The sequence below is a fragment of the Cherax quadricarinatus genome, chromosome 2, assembly GCF_038502225.1.
Source record: "Cherax quadricarinatus isolate ZL_2023a chromosome 2, ASM3850222v1, whole genome shotgun sequence".
Lineage (NCBI taxonomy): Eukaryota > Metazoa > Arthropoda > Malacostraca > Decapoda > Parastacidae > Cherax > Cherax quadricarinatus.
Genome location: NC_091293.1, coordinates 5,550,331 through 5,566,000, shown reverse-complemented (window position 1 = coordinate 5,566,000; position 15,670 = coordinate 5,550,331). Strand labels below are relative to the sequence as shown.

Sequence of the window (15,670 nt, the reverse complement as noted above, 5' to 3'; positions counted from 1 at the left end):
GGTTAATTAATGATTTCTCTGTGGTAGTGAAGGATGGTTAGTGATGGCACTGTGGTAGTGAAGGTTGGTTAGTGGTTGCACTGCGGTAGTGAAGGTTGGTTAGTGGTGGCACTGTGGTAGTGAAGGATGGTTAGTGATGGCACTGTGGTAGTGAAGGTTGGTTAGTGATGGCACTGTGGTAGTGAAGGTTGGTTAGTGGTGGCACTGTGGTAGTGAAGGTTGGTTAGTGATGGGTAGTGAAGGCTGGTTAGTGGTGGCACTGTGGTAGTGAAGGTTGGTTAGTGATGGCACTGTGGTAGTGAAGGTTGGTTAGTGATGGCACTGTGGTAGTGAAGGTTGGTTAGTGGTGGCACTGTGGTAGTGAAGGTTGGTTAGTGGTGGCACTGTGGTAGTGAAGGTTGGTTAGTGGTGGCCCTGTGGTAGTGAAGGTTGGTTAGTGATGGCACTGTGGTAGTGAAGGTTGGTTAGTGGTGGCATTGTGGTAGTAAAGGTTGGTTAGTGGTGGCACTATGGTAGTGAAGGTTGGTTAGTGATGGCACTGTGGTAGTGAAGGTTGGTTAGTGGTAGCACTGTGGTAGTGAAGGTTAATTAGTGATGGCACTGTGGAAGGGAAGGTTGGTTAGTGGTGGCTCTGTGGTAGTTGGTTAGTGGTGGCACTCAGGTAGTGAAGGTTGGTTAGTGGTGGCACTGTGGTAGTGAAGGTTGGTTAGTGGTAGCACTGTGGTAGTGAAGGTTGGTTAGTGGTAGCACTGTGGTAGTGAAGGTTAATTAGTGATGGCACTGTGGTAGTGAAGGTTGGTTAGTTTTTGCCCTGTGGTAGTGAAGGTTAATTAGTGATGGCCCTGTGGTAGTTAAGGTTAATTAGTGATGGCACTGTGGTAGTCAAGGTTAATTAGTGATGGCACTGTGGTAGTGAAGGTTGGTTAGTGGTGGCTCTGTTGTAGTGAAGGTTAATTAGTGATGGCACTGTGGTAGTGAAGGTTAATTAGTGATGGCACTGTGGTAATGAAGGTTGGTTAGTGGTGGCCCTGTGGTAGTGAATGTTAATTAGTGATGGCCCTGTGGTAGTGAAGGTTAATTAGTGATGGCACTGTGGTAGTGAAGGTTGGTTAGTGGTGGTACTGTGGTACTTAAGGTTGGTTAGAGGTGGTACTGTGGTAGTGAAGGTTGGTTAGTGCTGGCACTGTGGTAGTGAAGTTTGGTAAGTGATGGCACTGTGGTAGTGATGGTCGGTTAGTGGTGGCACTGTGGTAGTGAAGGTTGGTTAGTGGTGGCACTGTGGTAATGAAGGTTGGTTTGTGGTGGCACTGTGGTAGTGAAGGTTGGTTAGTGGGGGCACTGTGGTAGTGAAGGTTGGTTAGTGGTGGCACTCTGGTAGTGAAGGTTGGTTAGTGATTACACTGCAGTAGTGAGGGTTGGTTAGTGAAGGTTAGTGAAGGTTGGTTAGTGGTGGCACTGTGGGAGTGAAGGTTGGTTAGTGGTGGCACTGTGGTAGTGAAGGTTGGTTAGTGGTAGCACTGTGGTAGTGAAGGTTGGTTAGTGGTAGCACTGTGGTAGTGAAGGTTGGTTAGTGGTGGCACTGTGGTAGTGAAGGTTGGTTAGTGGTGGTACTGTGGTAGTGAAGGTTGGTTAGTGGTGGCACTGTGGTAGTGAAGGTTGGTAAGTGGTGGCACTGTGGTAGTGAAATGTTGGTTAGTGGCGGCACTCTGGTAGTGAAGGTTGGTTAGTGATTACATTGCAGTAGTGAGGGTTGGTTAGTGAATGTTAGTGAAGGTTGGTTAGTGGTGGCACTGTGGGAGTTAAGGGTGGTTAGTGGTGGCACTGTGGTAGTGAAGGTTTGTTAGTGGTGGCACTCTGGTAGTGAAGGTTGGTTAGTGGTGGCACTGTGGTAGTGAAGGTTGGTTAGTGATTACTGCAGTAGTGAGGGTTGGTTAGTGGTGGCACTGTGGTAGTGAAGGTTGGTTAGTGGTGGTACTGTGGCAGTGAAGGTTGGTTAGTGGTGGCACTGTGGTAGTGAAGGCTGGTAAGTGATGGCTCTGTGGTAGTGATGGTCGGTTAGTGGTGGCACTGTGGTAGTGTAGGTTGGTTAGTGATGGCACTATGGTAGTGAAGGTTGGTTAGTGGTGGCACTCAGGTAGTGAAGGTTGGTTAGTGGTGGCACTGTGGTAGTGAAGGTTGGTTAGTGGTGGCACTGTGGTAGTGAAGGTTGGTTAGTGGTGGCACTGTGGTAGTGAAGGTTGGTTAGTGGTGGCACTGTGGTAGTGAAGGTTGGTTAGTGGTGGCACTGTGGGAGTGAAAGTTGGTTAGTAGTGGCACTGTGGTAGTGAAGGTTGGTTAGTGGTGGCACTGTGGTAGTGAAGGTTGGTTAGTGGTGGCACTGTGGTAGTGAAGGTTGGTTAGTGATTACACTGCGGTAGTGAGGGTTGGTTAGTGGTGGCACTGTGGTAGTGAAGGTTGGTTAGTGGTGGCACTGTGGAAGTGAATGCTGATTAGTGGTGGCACTGTGGGAGTGAAGGCTGGTTAGTGGTGGCACTTTGGAAGTAAAGGATGGTTGGTGGTGGCACTGTGGTAGTGGTAGTAAGTTACTGATGACGCTGTGATATGGTGGTAAGTTTAGTGATGGCACATAGATATAGGTGGTAGGTTAGTGGTGACACTGTGATACGTGTGGTGGTAGGTTAGTGATGGCAAAGTGATATTGGTGGTACGTTAGTGGTGACACTGTGATATGGGTGATAGGTTAGTGATGACACTGTGATTTGGGTGGTAGGTTAATGATGGCAAAGTGATATTGGTGATAGGTTAGTGGTGACAATGTGATATGGGCGATAGGTTAGTGATGACACTGTGATATGGGAGGTAGGTTAGTGGTGACGCTGTGATATGGGTGGTAGGATAGTAGTGACACTGTGATATGGGTGGTAGGTTAGTGGTGACACTGTGATATGGGTGGTAGGTTAGTGGTGACACTGTGATATGGGAGGTAGGTTAGTGGTGACACTGTGATATGGGTGGTATGTTAGTGGTGACACTGTGATACGGGTGGTAGGTTAATGGTGACACTGTGATATGGGTGGTAGGTTAGTGGTGACACTGTGATATGGGTGGTAGGTTAGTGGTGACACTGTGATATGGGAGGTAGGTTAGTGGTGACACTGTGATATGGGTGGTAGGTTAGTGGTGACACTGTGATATGGGAGGTAGGTTAGTGGTGACACTGTGATATGGGTGGTAGGTTAGTGGTGACACTGTGATATGGGAGGTAGGTTAGTGGTGACGCTGTGATATGGGTGGTAGGATAGTAGTGACACTGTGATAAGGGTGGTAGGTTAGTGGTGACACTGTGATATGGGAGGTAGGTTAGTGGTGACACTGTGATATGGGTGGTAGGTTAGTGGTGACACTGTGATATGGGTGGTAGGTTAGTGGTGACACTGTGATATGGGAGGTAGGTTAGTGGTGACACTGTGATATGGGTGGTAGGTTAGTGGTGACACTGTGATATGGGAGGTAGGTTAGTGGGGGCAGTTGTGATATGTGTGGTAGGTTAGTGGTGATACCGTGATACGGGTGGTAGATTAGTGGTGACACTTATACGGGTTAGTGGTGACACTGATAGTTATGGAAGAGACTGTTAGACGTGAAATAATTTAATAGGTTTAAAGCATATCAACTTAATAATGATTATTAAGGCTGTGTACTACCTGTTTACCCGCAATCAATATATATATATATATATTATAGGATATATAATTAAATATAAATATATTAGTGAATATATATAGATATACTTCTATGTATATATATATATATGTTTGCATGAAAATAATTTGAAAAATACACTGGAATTCTGTTTATATAATATATATGAGTTTAAATTAGAATACAACTAGGTAATAAAGAGACAACAAGTCTTTTAAAGGGGATATATATATATATATATATATATATATATATATATATATATATATATATATATATATATATATATATATATATATATATATATATATATATATATATATATATATATATATATATATATATAAACTACAGTTCCTGAAAGTTTCACACACACTTGAGGGATTTAACGATAAGAAACTGGAACTACAACTACATAACTTACTCTTGGTACTTTCTTCTCAAACACATGTAGAAACTAAGTACAAATACATAATACAGAAATACTGGAGGATATTAGTTTAGACTAGTGCTGGCAAGAAAGGTCAATATTATCTCAGTTAAAACACTCTTTTATATGAATTATGATTTATAATATATATATATATATATATATATATATATATATATATATATATATATCTATATATATATATATATATATATATATATATATATATATATATATGGTAATTGGTCAGTTAGAGAGGGTAGCCCACAAGAGAGACAAAGCAAGGAGAATTGCTATCTATGTATTTCGATCTCTATCTGAGATGCTTTTTAGTAATTACAAGAAAATGAATGAAAAAAGAATAGGTGAAAATCAAATGATGACGTTAATTATTGTGTTGTTGGAACGTAGCTAGAGCTTATATGACATCTGGAGTAGGTGAAGACAGAATTCTTCTGTACGTGTGAGTTCATTAGCGTGAAGAATTCTATTCACGTTCTGTGCTGGAAAATGCCTCTTAATCCAATTTCGTATTCAAATCTGGAATTACTTCAATAGCGGTGCTGGAATATATTTGCCAAACGCGAATTCCTTAATTGCATCAGGTTTCCAAATGCTTTATGAAATACTGAAGTTTGGCTGTTGGTCAGTCAAAGCTGCCTCTAAGATTTTCCTTTCGTTGGAGCCGGTGGCCTTGAAGATGGTGTTTGACTCTGGCCAATTAATAGTGTGATTCGAAGTTTTAGCATGTTGAAAGACTGTCGGATTCTCTTGGCCATATCTTCAGCTCTAATGTAATTCAATTACATCCCTCGTAGCTCTCGCTACGAAATCCCAATTCTAAGATCAGTGTTAGTAAAGAATGCTTTTCCGTATAATTTTGTTGATAAATGAACAGGTACACAATTGGTAAGATTTTACTGAAATCTAAGGATGCTATTGTTAGTGCAGAATTTTTTTTTATATAGATCAACCCTTCGTTAGTAGTAATAGCTATAATGTAAAATACTTTAAATACGTTAATTTGAGAATTTTATTCAGTGTTCTTCGCGAATTATGTTAAGGAATAGGTAAAGATAAATTGCATAAAATACCAACACGAAGAGAAAGTATACACAAATGTAGCATTATGCGATCCTCTATCGGCAATGTTTCGCCCACACAATGGGCTTTATCAAGTGACCTGATAAAGCCCACTGTGTGGGCGAAAAGTTATGAATAAAGAATCGCATTATATTGGATTTGTGTCTACTTTTCCAATAAGGAAAAGATTTAAGTTGCATAGTTTCCTTAAAACCCTTCTAGGGTAGGGTAGGTGTCTGAGCCAGAGCTTGCAGCTCACAACACTGTCATTCCCATTAGCCCCCTTGGGGCGGGGATGGCAGACCAGAGAGGCCTAGCTTGTGGCTAGGCCTGGGGACAGTTGGTCCCAAAGATGAGGAGGTGCTTGTGCCTCCTCCCATGGGAGACTTAGGTCTCAGACACTCCTTAAAGAGGGAGCCAAGGCCGGGCCACCACTTGGAAAAGGCCCGGGCCGGGAGAATACCAGCGAATCTTTAATAATAATAATATTAGTTTCCTTAAGTTCCAATCCCTGACTATCGACAATTGTTTACATCTGTTTTACTATAATTTCCCAGCAGAGAGCCGTGGTGTAGACATTAAATTCCACATGTACTCCTATGTACTTCCCTGTAATATACGTGCGTGAGATGCAAGTCCCATTAAACTGGGACGATAACCAGAAGGCTCAGAACTTGAGTATCTAAATATTTATGTTAGTCTTTCAGATCTGGACAACTGTAGGGTGTTCCAGCATCTTCTGCCACTGGAGACTCTGCATGAACGACACTACTCAATGTTCGACACCACGTACAAGGTGTTCATACACAAATAACCCGCACATAGGAGAGAGAAACTTGCGACAACGTTTCAGTCAGACTTGGTGACCAGTTACCCTTCATACACGGTACTAAGACTGGCAGAACCCTTAGTACTGTGTACCGTATTAAGATTAATAACAGCACATATGAGAGGTCCTGCGAATCCCTATCTTTTATCATATTGTTGAGTTCCGGGTTACTAGAATATCGCTCATTATAGTTACTCCCTCCAGCAGTATCTCTTTCCTCTTTCTGGTATATTTTGGATAACAATGTACAATAAAACTTATAATTACTCGTGTAAATTTATACCCTGATTTTTCTTACTGTGTCCTTTCACATACCAAACAGACTTATTGTAAAAATCGTTATAGTTTCTATTTAAAAAGTACCCAAAAATTCCCCTTTCAATATATTTATGAACAGACATAATGTTGGCAGTCTGCTTTGCTTACAAGTTCCTGATCTGAAAAGTAATGATAAAATAAAAATGATATAGCGTGAAAATAAAAACAAAAATGAAAATGAGATAGAGTGAAAAGTGCAAGAATTTACTGAGGGGGAGGAACCCCCCACTTGCGGTCTAACAGTTTTTACACTGACATCACCATTTATTAACATGATGATGAAAATAGATATTTCTCGAAACGTTGTCACAATGATTGTGCTTACCCTTTCATTGATTCTGCTCATTATATATATATATATATATATATATATATATATATATATATATATATATATATATATATATATATATATATATATATATATATATATATATATAGGTCCATATAAAAACATTGTGCAGGTCCATTTAACTATAAACATTGAACCGTTCTATATAAACACATTGTGCAGAAACAAGTGCTGGCTTCTACGGGTGCAGAAAGTAGTACTGTGCGGTGCTGTACTGTGCGGTGCTGTGCGGTGCTGTGCGGTGCTGTGCGGTACTGTGCAGTGCTGTGCCAAGAGATCAAGGCCTTCGGAACAGCTAGCGAACTGATCTCTTCCCTAGTCCATTGTCCTTCCCTCCCTCCCTCCGTCCCCAAAGATATACTGAGCAGATGCTGTGCAGTAGTAGTAGTGGAACTGTGCAACGGTAGAGCTGTGCAGTAGTGGAGCTGTGCAATAGTGGAGCTGTGCAATAGTGGAGCTGTGCATTAGTTGTGATGCTGTGTAAAGTGGTGATGGTGCTGTGCGGTACTGTTATACTGTGCAGTTGTGATGCTGTGCAGTAGTTGTGGTAGTGCTGTGCATTAGCAGTCAGTGTTATGCAGTTTCATTTAGTTTTGTACGGTGAAGTGGTAGTGCTGTACAGTAGTAGTGGTAGTATTGTGTGGTGTGGTGATGTTTGGTATTGGTTCTATGTTGGAGAAGTGGTTGTAGTGCTGTGCAGTGATGGTATTAGTGTTAGTAATTGAGGTGACTGTGTAGATGTTGGTAATTGTGGTTGTGAAAGTGGTGCTCTGCAGTGGTGGCTGTGGTGGTGGTGATGCGATGCATTGGTGATAGTATTAGTGGTTGTGGTGCTGTGCAGTGGTGGTGGTACTAGTGGCTGTGGTGCTGTGCAGTGGTGGTGGTACTAGTGGTTGTGGTGCTGTGCAGTGGTGGTGGTACTAGTGGTTGTGGTGCTGTGCAGTGGTGGTGGTACTAGTGGCTGTGGTACTGTGCAGTGGTGGTGGTACTAGTGGTTGTGGTGCTGTGCAGTGGTGGTGGTACTAGTGGCTGTGGTGCTGTGCAGTGGTGGTGGTACTAGTGCTTGTGGTGCTGTGCAGTGGTGGTGGTACTAGTGGCTGTGGTACTGTGCAGTGGTGGTGGTACTAGTAGCTGTGGTACTGTGCAGTGGTGGTGGTACTAGTGGCTGTGGTACTGTGCAGTGGTGGTGGTACTAGTGGCTGTGGTGCTGTGCAGTGGTGGTGGTACTAGTGGCTGTGGTGCTGTGCAGTGGAGGTGGTACTAGTGGCTGTGGTGCTGTGCAGTGGTGGTGGTACTAGTGGTTGTGGTGCTGTGCAGTGGTGGTGGTACAAGTGGCTGTGGTGCTGTGCAGTGGTGGTGGTACTAGTGGTTGTGGTGCTGTGCAGTGGTGGTGGTACTAGTGGTTGTGGTGCTGTGCAGTGGTGGTGGTACTAGTGGCTGTGGTGCGGTGCAGTGGTGGTGGTACTAGTGGTTGTGGTGCTGTGCAGTGGTGGTGGTACTAGTGGTTGTGGTGCTGTGCAGTGGTGGTGGTACTAGTGGCTGTGGTGCTGTGCAGTGGTGGTGGTACTAGTGGTTGTGGTGCTGTGCAGTGGTGGTGGTACTAGTGGCTGTGGTGCTGTGCAGTGGTGGTGGTACTAGTGGTTGTGGTGCTGTGCAGTGGCGGTGGTACTAGTGGTTGTGGTGCTGTGCAGTGGTGGTGGTACTAGTGGCTGTGGTACTGTGCAGTGGTGGTGGTACTAGTGGTTGTGGTGCTGTGCAGTGGTGGTGGTACTAGTGGCTGTGGTGCTGTGCAGTGGTGGTGGTACTAGTGGTTGTGGTGCTGTGCAGTGGTGGTGGTACTAGTGGCTGTGGTACTGTGCAGTGGTGGTGGTACTAGTGGCTGTGGTACTGTGCAGTGGTGGTGGTACTAGTGGCTGTGGTACTGTGCAGTGGTGGTGGTACTAGTGGCTGTGGTGCTGTGCAGTGGTGGTGGTACTAGTGGCTGTGGTGCTGTGCAGTGGTGGTGGTACTAGTGGCTGTGGTGCTGTGCAGTGGTGGTGGTACTAGTGGCTGTGGTGCTGTGCAGTGGTGGTGGTACTAGTGGCTGTGGTACTGTGCAGTGGTGGTGGTACTAGTGGTTGCAGTGATGTGCAGTGGTGGTGGTATTAGCGGTTGTGGTGCTATGCAGTGTTGGTGGTATTAGTGGTTGTGGTACTGTGCAGTGGTGGTGGTACTAGTGATTGTGGTGCTGTGCAGTGGTGGTGGTACTAGTGGTTGTGGTCCTGTGCAGTGGTGGTGGTACTAGTGATTGTGGTGCTGTGCAGTGGTGGTGGTACTAGTGGCTGTGGTGCTGTGCAGTGGTGGTGGTACTAGTGGTTGTGGTACTGTGCAGTGGTAGTGGTATTAGTGGTTGTGGTGCTATGCAGTGTTGGTGGTATTAGTGCTTATGGTACTGTGCAGTGGTGGTGGTATTAGTGGTTGTGGTGCTATGCAGTGTTGGTGGTATTAGTGCTTATGATGCTGTGCAGTGGTAGTGGTATTAGTGGTTGTGGTGCTGTGCAGTGGTGGTGGTATTAGTGGTTGTGGTGCTGTGCAGTGGTAGTGGTATTAGTGGTTGTGGTGCTGTGCAGTGGTGGTGGTATTAGTGGTTGTGGTGCTGTGCAGTGGTAGTGGTATTAGTGGTTGTGGTGCTGTGCAGTGTTGGTGGTATTAGTGGTTGTGGTGCTGTGCAGTGTTGGTGGTATTAGTGGTTGTGGTGCTGTGCAGTGTTGGTGGTATTAGTGGTTGTGGTGCTGTGCAGTGGTGGTGGTATTAGTGGTTGTGGTGCTGTGCAGTGGTAGTGGTATTAGTGGTTGTGGTGCTGTGCAGTGGTAGTGGTATTAGTGGTTGTGGTGCTGTGCAGTGGTAGTGGTATTAGTGGTTGTGGTGCTGTGCAGTGGTAGTGGTATTAGTGGTTGTGGTGCTGTGCAGTGGTGGTGGTATTAGTGCTTATGGTGCTGTGCAGTGGTGGTGGTATTAGTGGTTGTGGTACTGTGCAGTGGTGGTGGTATTAGTGGTTGTGGTGCTGTGCAGTGGTGGTGGTATTAGTGCTTATGGTGCTGTGCAGTGGTGGTGGTATTAGTGGTTGTGGTACTGTGCAGTGGTGGTGGTATTAGTGGTTGTGGTGCTGTGCAGTGGTAGTGGTATTAGTGGTTGTGGTGCTGTGCAGTGTTGGTGGTATTAGTGGTTGTGGTGCTGTGCAGTGGTAGTGGTATTAGTGGTTGTGGTGCTGTGCAGTGGTGGTGGTACTAGTGGTTGTGGTGCTGTGCAGTGGTGGTGGTACTAGTGGCTGTGGTGCTGTGCAGTGGTGGTGGTACTAGTGGTTGTGGTGCTGTGCAGTGGTGGTGGTACTAGTGGCTGTGGTACTGTGCAGTGGTGGTGGTACTAGTGGCTGTGGTACTGTGCAGTGGTGGTGGTACTAGTGGCTGTGGTGCTGTGCAGTGGTGGTGGTACTAGTGGCTGTGGTGCTGTGCAGTGGTGGTGGTACTAATGGCTGTGGTGCTGTGCAGTGGTGGTGGTACTAGTGGTTGCAGTGATGTGCAGTGGTGGTGGTATTAGCGGTTGTGGTGCTATGCAGTGTTGGTGGTATTAGTGGTTGTGGTACTGTGCAGTGGTGGTGGTACTAGTGATTGTGGTGCTGTGCAGTGGTGGTGGTACTAGTGGTTGTGGTCCTGTGCAGTGGTGGTGGTACTAGTGATTGTGGTGCTGTGCAGTGGTGGTGGTACTAGTGGCTGTGGTGCTGTGCAGTGGTGGTGGTACTAGTGGTTGTGGTACTGTGCAGTGGTAGTGGTATTAGTGGTTGTGGTGCTATGCAGTGTTGGTGGTATTAGTGGTTGTGGTACTGTGCAGTGGTGGTGGTACTAGTGATTGTGGTGCTGTGCAGTGGTGGTGGTACTAGTGGCTGTGGTGCTGTGCAGTGGTGGTGGTACTAGTGGTTGTGGTACTGTGCAGTGGTAGTGGTATTAGTGGTTGTGGTGCTATGCAGTGTTGGTGGTATTAGTGCTTATGGTACTGTGCAGTGGTGGTGGTATTAGTGGTTGTGGTGCTATGCAGTGTTGGTGGTATTAGTGCTTATGATGCTGTGCAGTGGTAGTGGTATTAGTGGTTGTGGTGCTTTGCAGTGGTGGTGGTATTAGTGGTTGTGGTGCTGTGCAGTGGTAGTGGTATTAGTGGTTGTGGTGCTGTGCAGTGGTAGTGGTATTAGTGGTTGTGGTGCTGTGCAGTGGTAGTGGTATTAGTGGTTGTGGTGCTGTGCAGTGGTGGTGGTATTAGTGGTTGTGGTGCTGTGCAGTGGTGGTGGTATTAGTGGTTGTGGTGCTGTGCAGTGGTGGTGGTATTAGTGGTTGTGGTGCTGTGCAGTGGTGGTGGTATTAGTGCTTATGGTGATGTGCAGTGGTGGTGGTATTAATGCTTATGGTGATGTGCAGTGGTGGTGGTATTAGTGCTTATGGTGATGTGCAGTGGTGGTGGTATTAGTGGTTGTGGTGCTGTGCAGTGTTGGTGGTATTAGTGGTTGTGGTGCTGTGCAGTGTTGGTGGTATTAGTGGTTGTGGTGCTGTGCAGTGGTGGTGGTATTAGTGGTTGTGGTGCTGTGCAGTGGTGGTGGTATTAGTGGTTGTGGTACTGTGCAGTGGTGGTGGTATTAGTGGTTGTGGTGCTGTGCAGTTGTGGTGGTATTAGTGCTTATGGTGCTGTGCAGTGGTGGTGGTATTAGTGGTTGTGGTACTGTGCAGTGGTGGTGGTATTAGTGGTTGTGGTGCTGTGCAGTGGTGGTGGTATTAGTGCTTATGGTGCTGTGCAGTGGTGGTGGTATTAGTGGTTGTGGTACTGTGCAGTGGTGGTGGTATTAGTGGTTGTGGTGCTGTGCAGTGGTAGTGGTATTAGTGGTTGTGGTGCTGTGCAGTGTTGGTGGTATTAGTGGTTGTGGTGCTGTGCAGTGGTAGTGGTATTAGTGGTTGTGGTGCTGTGCAGTGGTGGTGGTATTAGTGGTTGTGGTGCTGTGCAGTGGTGGTGGTATTAGTGGTTGTGGTGCTGTGCAGTGGTGGTGGTATTAGTGGTTGTGGTGCTGTGCAGTGGTGGTGGTATTAGTGGTTGTGGTGCTGTGCAGTGGTGGTGGTATTAGTGGTAGTGGTGCTATGCAGTGGTGGTGGTATTAGTGCTTATGATGCTGTGCAGTGGTGGTGGTATTAGTGCTTATGGTGATGTGCAGTGGTGGTGGTATTAGTGCTTATGGTGATGTGCAGTGGTGGTGGTATTAGTGCTTATGGTGATGTGCAGTGGTGGTGGTATTAGTGCTTATGGTGATGTGCAGTGGTGGTGGTATTAGTGCTTATGGTGATGTGCAGTGGTGGTGGTATTAGTGCTTATGGTGATGTGCAGTGGTAGTGGTATTAGTGGTTGTGGTGCTATGCAGTGTTGGTGGTATTAGTGGTTGTGGTGCTGTGCAGTGGTGGTGGTATTAGTGGTTGTGGTGCTGTGCAGTGGTGGTGGTATTAGTGCTTATGGTGATGTGCAGTGGTAGTGGTATTAGTGGTTGTGGTGCTGTGCAGTGGTGGTGGTATTAGTGCTTATGGTGCTGTGCAGTGGTAGTGGTATTAGTGGTTATGGTGCTGTGCAGTGTTGGTGGTATTAGTGGTTGTGGTGCTGTGCAGTGGTGGTGGTATTAGTGCTTATGGTGCTATGCAGTGTTGGTGGTATTAGTGCTTATGGTGATGTGCAGTGGTAGTGGTATTAGTGCTTATGGTGATGTGCAGTGGTAGTGGTATTAGTGGTTGTGGTGCTATGCAGTGTTGGTGGTATTAGTGGTTGTGGTGCTGTGCAGTGGTGGTGGTATTAGTGGTTGTGGTGCTGTGCAGTGGTGGTGGTATTAGTGCTTATGGTGATGTGCAGTGGTAGTGGTGCTATGCAGTGTTGGTGGTATTAGTGGTTGTGGTGCTGTGCAGTGGTGGTGGTATTATTGCTTATGGTGCTGTGCAGTGGTAGTGGTATTAGTGGTTATGGTGCTGTGCAGTGGTGGTGGTATTAGTGGTTGTGGTGCTGTTCAGTGGTGGTGGTATTAGTGGTTATGGTGCTATGCAGTAGTAGTGGTATTAGTGGTTGTGGTGCTGTGGTAGTAATAGTGGCGGTGCTGTGCAGCAGTGGTGGCGGCCTGTGCGTGGACAAGCAGCAGCTACTACATGAGGTGCAGTGGCGGTGGTGGTGCCATTACCCCCTACCGCACCATGCACTGGGCGCCAGCAGCATTAATGGGAGTGGGACGGTGCGGGTGTGGGCGTGACGGTTGCGGGCGTGTTACGTTACAGACACTGCCGGTGGGCGTGGCTACGTTACCGCTGACGGTGAGGGGGGCAGTGTAGGAGACGGTGCGGGCGGCATTGGTTGCCTGACATGTGTAGTTGCCTGCATGGGCGGCATTCAGCTTAGGTATTACCAGCAGGCTGGAGTATGCGTCCAGGAAACGCACGTCGACGTCCAGTCGAGCCTGTAGACCTGGCCAGTGAGGGCTGACAGCTCCCTGGGGGTCAGCTGTCAACACTTCGCCGTCTTTCAGCCAACGGATAGTCACCGGTAAGTCGCCCTGTTCGAGGCTGCAGCTCACGGAGACGCGGATACCAGCTGCTGAATTCTCTCTGAAGGTGAACGGTCCTATCCTGGGCGGCACTGGAACGAAAGGCAGGGTTAGTGAAGAGGGGATAAACAGAGGGATGGATAGAGGGCTGTTACCGTTGACGTAGAGAGCTGCTGTTTGCTGGTCGGAGGCGGCGCGGTTGGAGGCACGACAGGTGTAGTTCCCGGCGTGGTGTGGCAACACGTGCGCTATGCCCAGGTGACTGTTGAAGTCTCCCCAGGCGTGCTGTGTGGCGTGCTCCCGACCCTCCAGTTTCTGCCCGTCCTTGTACCAGGTGATGGTGAGGGGCAGGTCACCCTCCGTCACCACACACGTCAGCGTCAACCGGTTGCCCTCGGACAGGTGGTGGTCTTGGTTGAAGGGAAGAATGCGAGGCGGCACTAAGGCACGCCTTTGGTTCAGCAGGGTACGAAGACTCGGACAATCATGGCTATGTACTCTCACACTCACTCACACACACACACACACACACACACACACTCACACACACTCACACACACACACACACACACACACACACACACACACACTCACACACACACACACACACACACACACACACACACACACACACACACACACACACACACACACACACACACACACACACACACACACACTCACACACACACACACACACACACACACACACACACACACACACACACACACACACACTCACACACACACACACACACACACACACACACACACACACACACACACACACACACACACACACTCACACACACACACACACACACACACACACACACACACACACACACACACACACACACTCACACACACTCACACACACACACACACACACACACACACACACACACACACACACACACACACACACACACACACACACACACACACACACACACACACACACACACACTCACACACACACACACACACACACACACACACACACACACACACACACACACACACACACACACACACACACACACACACACACACACGCACACATACACACACACACCCACACACTCACACACACACACACACACACACACACACACACACACACACACACACACTCACACACACACACACACACTCACACACACACACTCACACACACACACACACACACACACACACACACACACACACACACACACACACACACACACACACACACACACACACACACACACACACACACACACACACACACACTCACACACACACACACACACACACACACACACACACACACACACACACACACACACACACACACACACACACACACACACACACACACACACACACACACACACACACAAGATAGAATGCACAAGAAATGAAGAAATTATATTTACCTAAAAATAATTCTCTGGAGAGGTAAACTGCTCATAAATTTTAAATACATGTGATAATAAAATACATTAGTGATTTTCATACAGATTTTATAAAGCAACATATTGCAAAATGCAAAAAAAAAAAAATCTGGAATTCGATTTGTAGTTTAAAAATTCCAGCTGGAATGCAATGTTAAGGAAAGAGAAAGCTGACCAGTTTAGAGAGCTCCAACCCGAGTTTGTTTGATAATCAGGATAGCCATTCACAGTGAGAAATCTGTGAGTGTTTATGCCAAAGAAGAAAAAATGAAGAAAGTGGACTTGAACTTCTAACAACTAACTGAGACGTAGACCAAGGAAATAACCTGAGAAATAAACTACTAGGACCAGACAATGTACCACTCTGGGTTCTGGAGGAAGGAGCTTAAGAAATAAACTACTGAATCTATCTAATTTTTGGGGTATTCAGGAAAGTAAACGATCAGACAAATTAAGAAAAAAGAAGTTATGTGACTCTACATACTGATACCGCAAATATTAATAAAGGATTTATTTTTGAAATAATGGTAAACGTAATGTTTGGCGGAGGCTTGATCCTCCGTATGGTAATCATCGGTCAGATACACTAACTGATACTGTGACTGTAGTACAGTATAAACAACTCACGGAACGGGTAATGTTTTGTAGGCATGACAAGTGAGTCGTACAAGTCACAGTTGGCTCTCCACCGTGAACACAGTGTTTATAGTTAAAAGAGAGGATAACCCATTGCATTTAGGTCTGTCTCACTCACAGTGAATACTCTTGAAAATAAAGGGAGCAAATGTTTAGAGAAAATGCTGTAAAACCTGTCAAGCAGTTTGGCTTATAATCATCAACAACCTGACTGATCAGAAACCGCAGACGCGACTAGTGGATGGTAGATCGAGTCTCCACCACTGAATAATTCACAGGGGAAATAGCGTTA

General features: G+C 46.5%; 1 protein-coding gene across 1 annotated transcript in view; it reads right to left on the bottom strand.

Moving 5' to 3' along the window:
- Window positions 1-15,670, bottom strand: part of LOC128690178 (cell adhesion molecule Dscam2-like) — a 485,658-nt gene that overhangs the window by 161,435 nt on the left and 308,553 nt on the right. Inside the window, exon 14 of the mRNA XM_070089455.1 lies at window positions 13,063-13,392. Within this exon, the coding sequence (XP_069945556.1) occupies window positions 13,063-13,392 (330 nt within the window). The remainder of the gene's footprint in view (window positions 1-13,062; window positions 13,393-15,670) is intronic.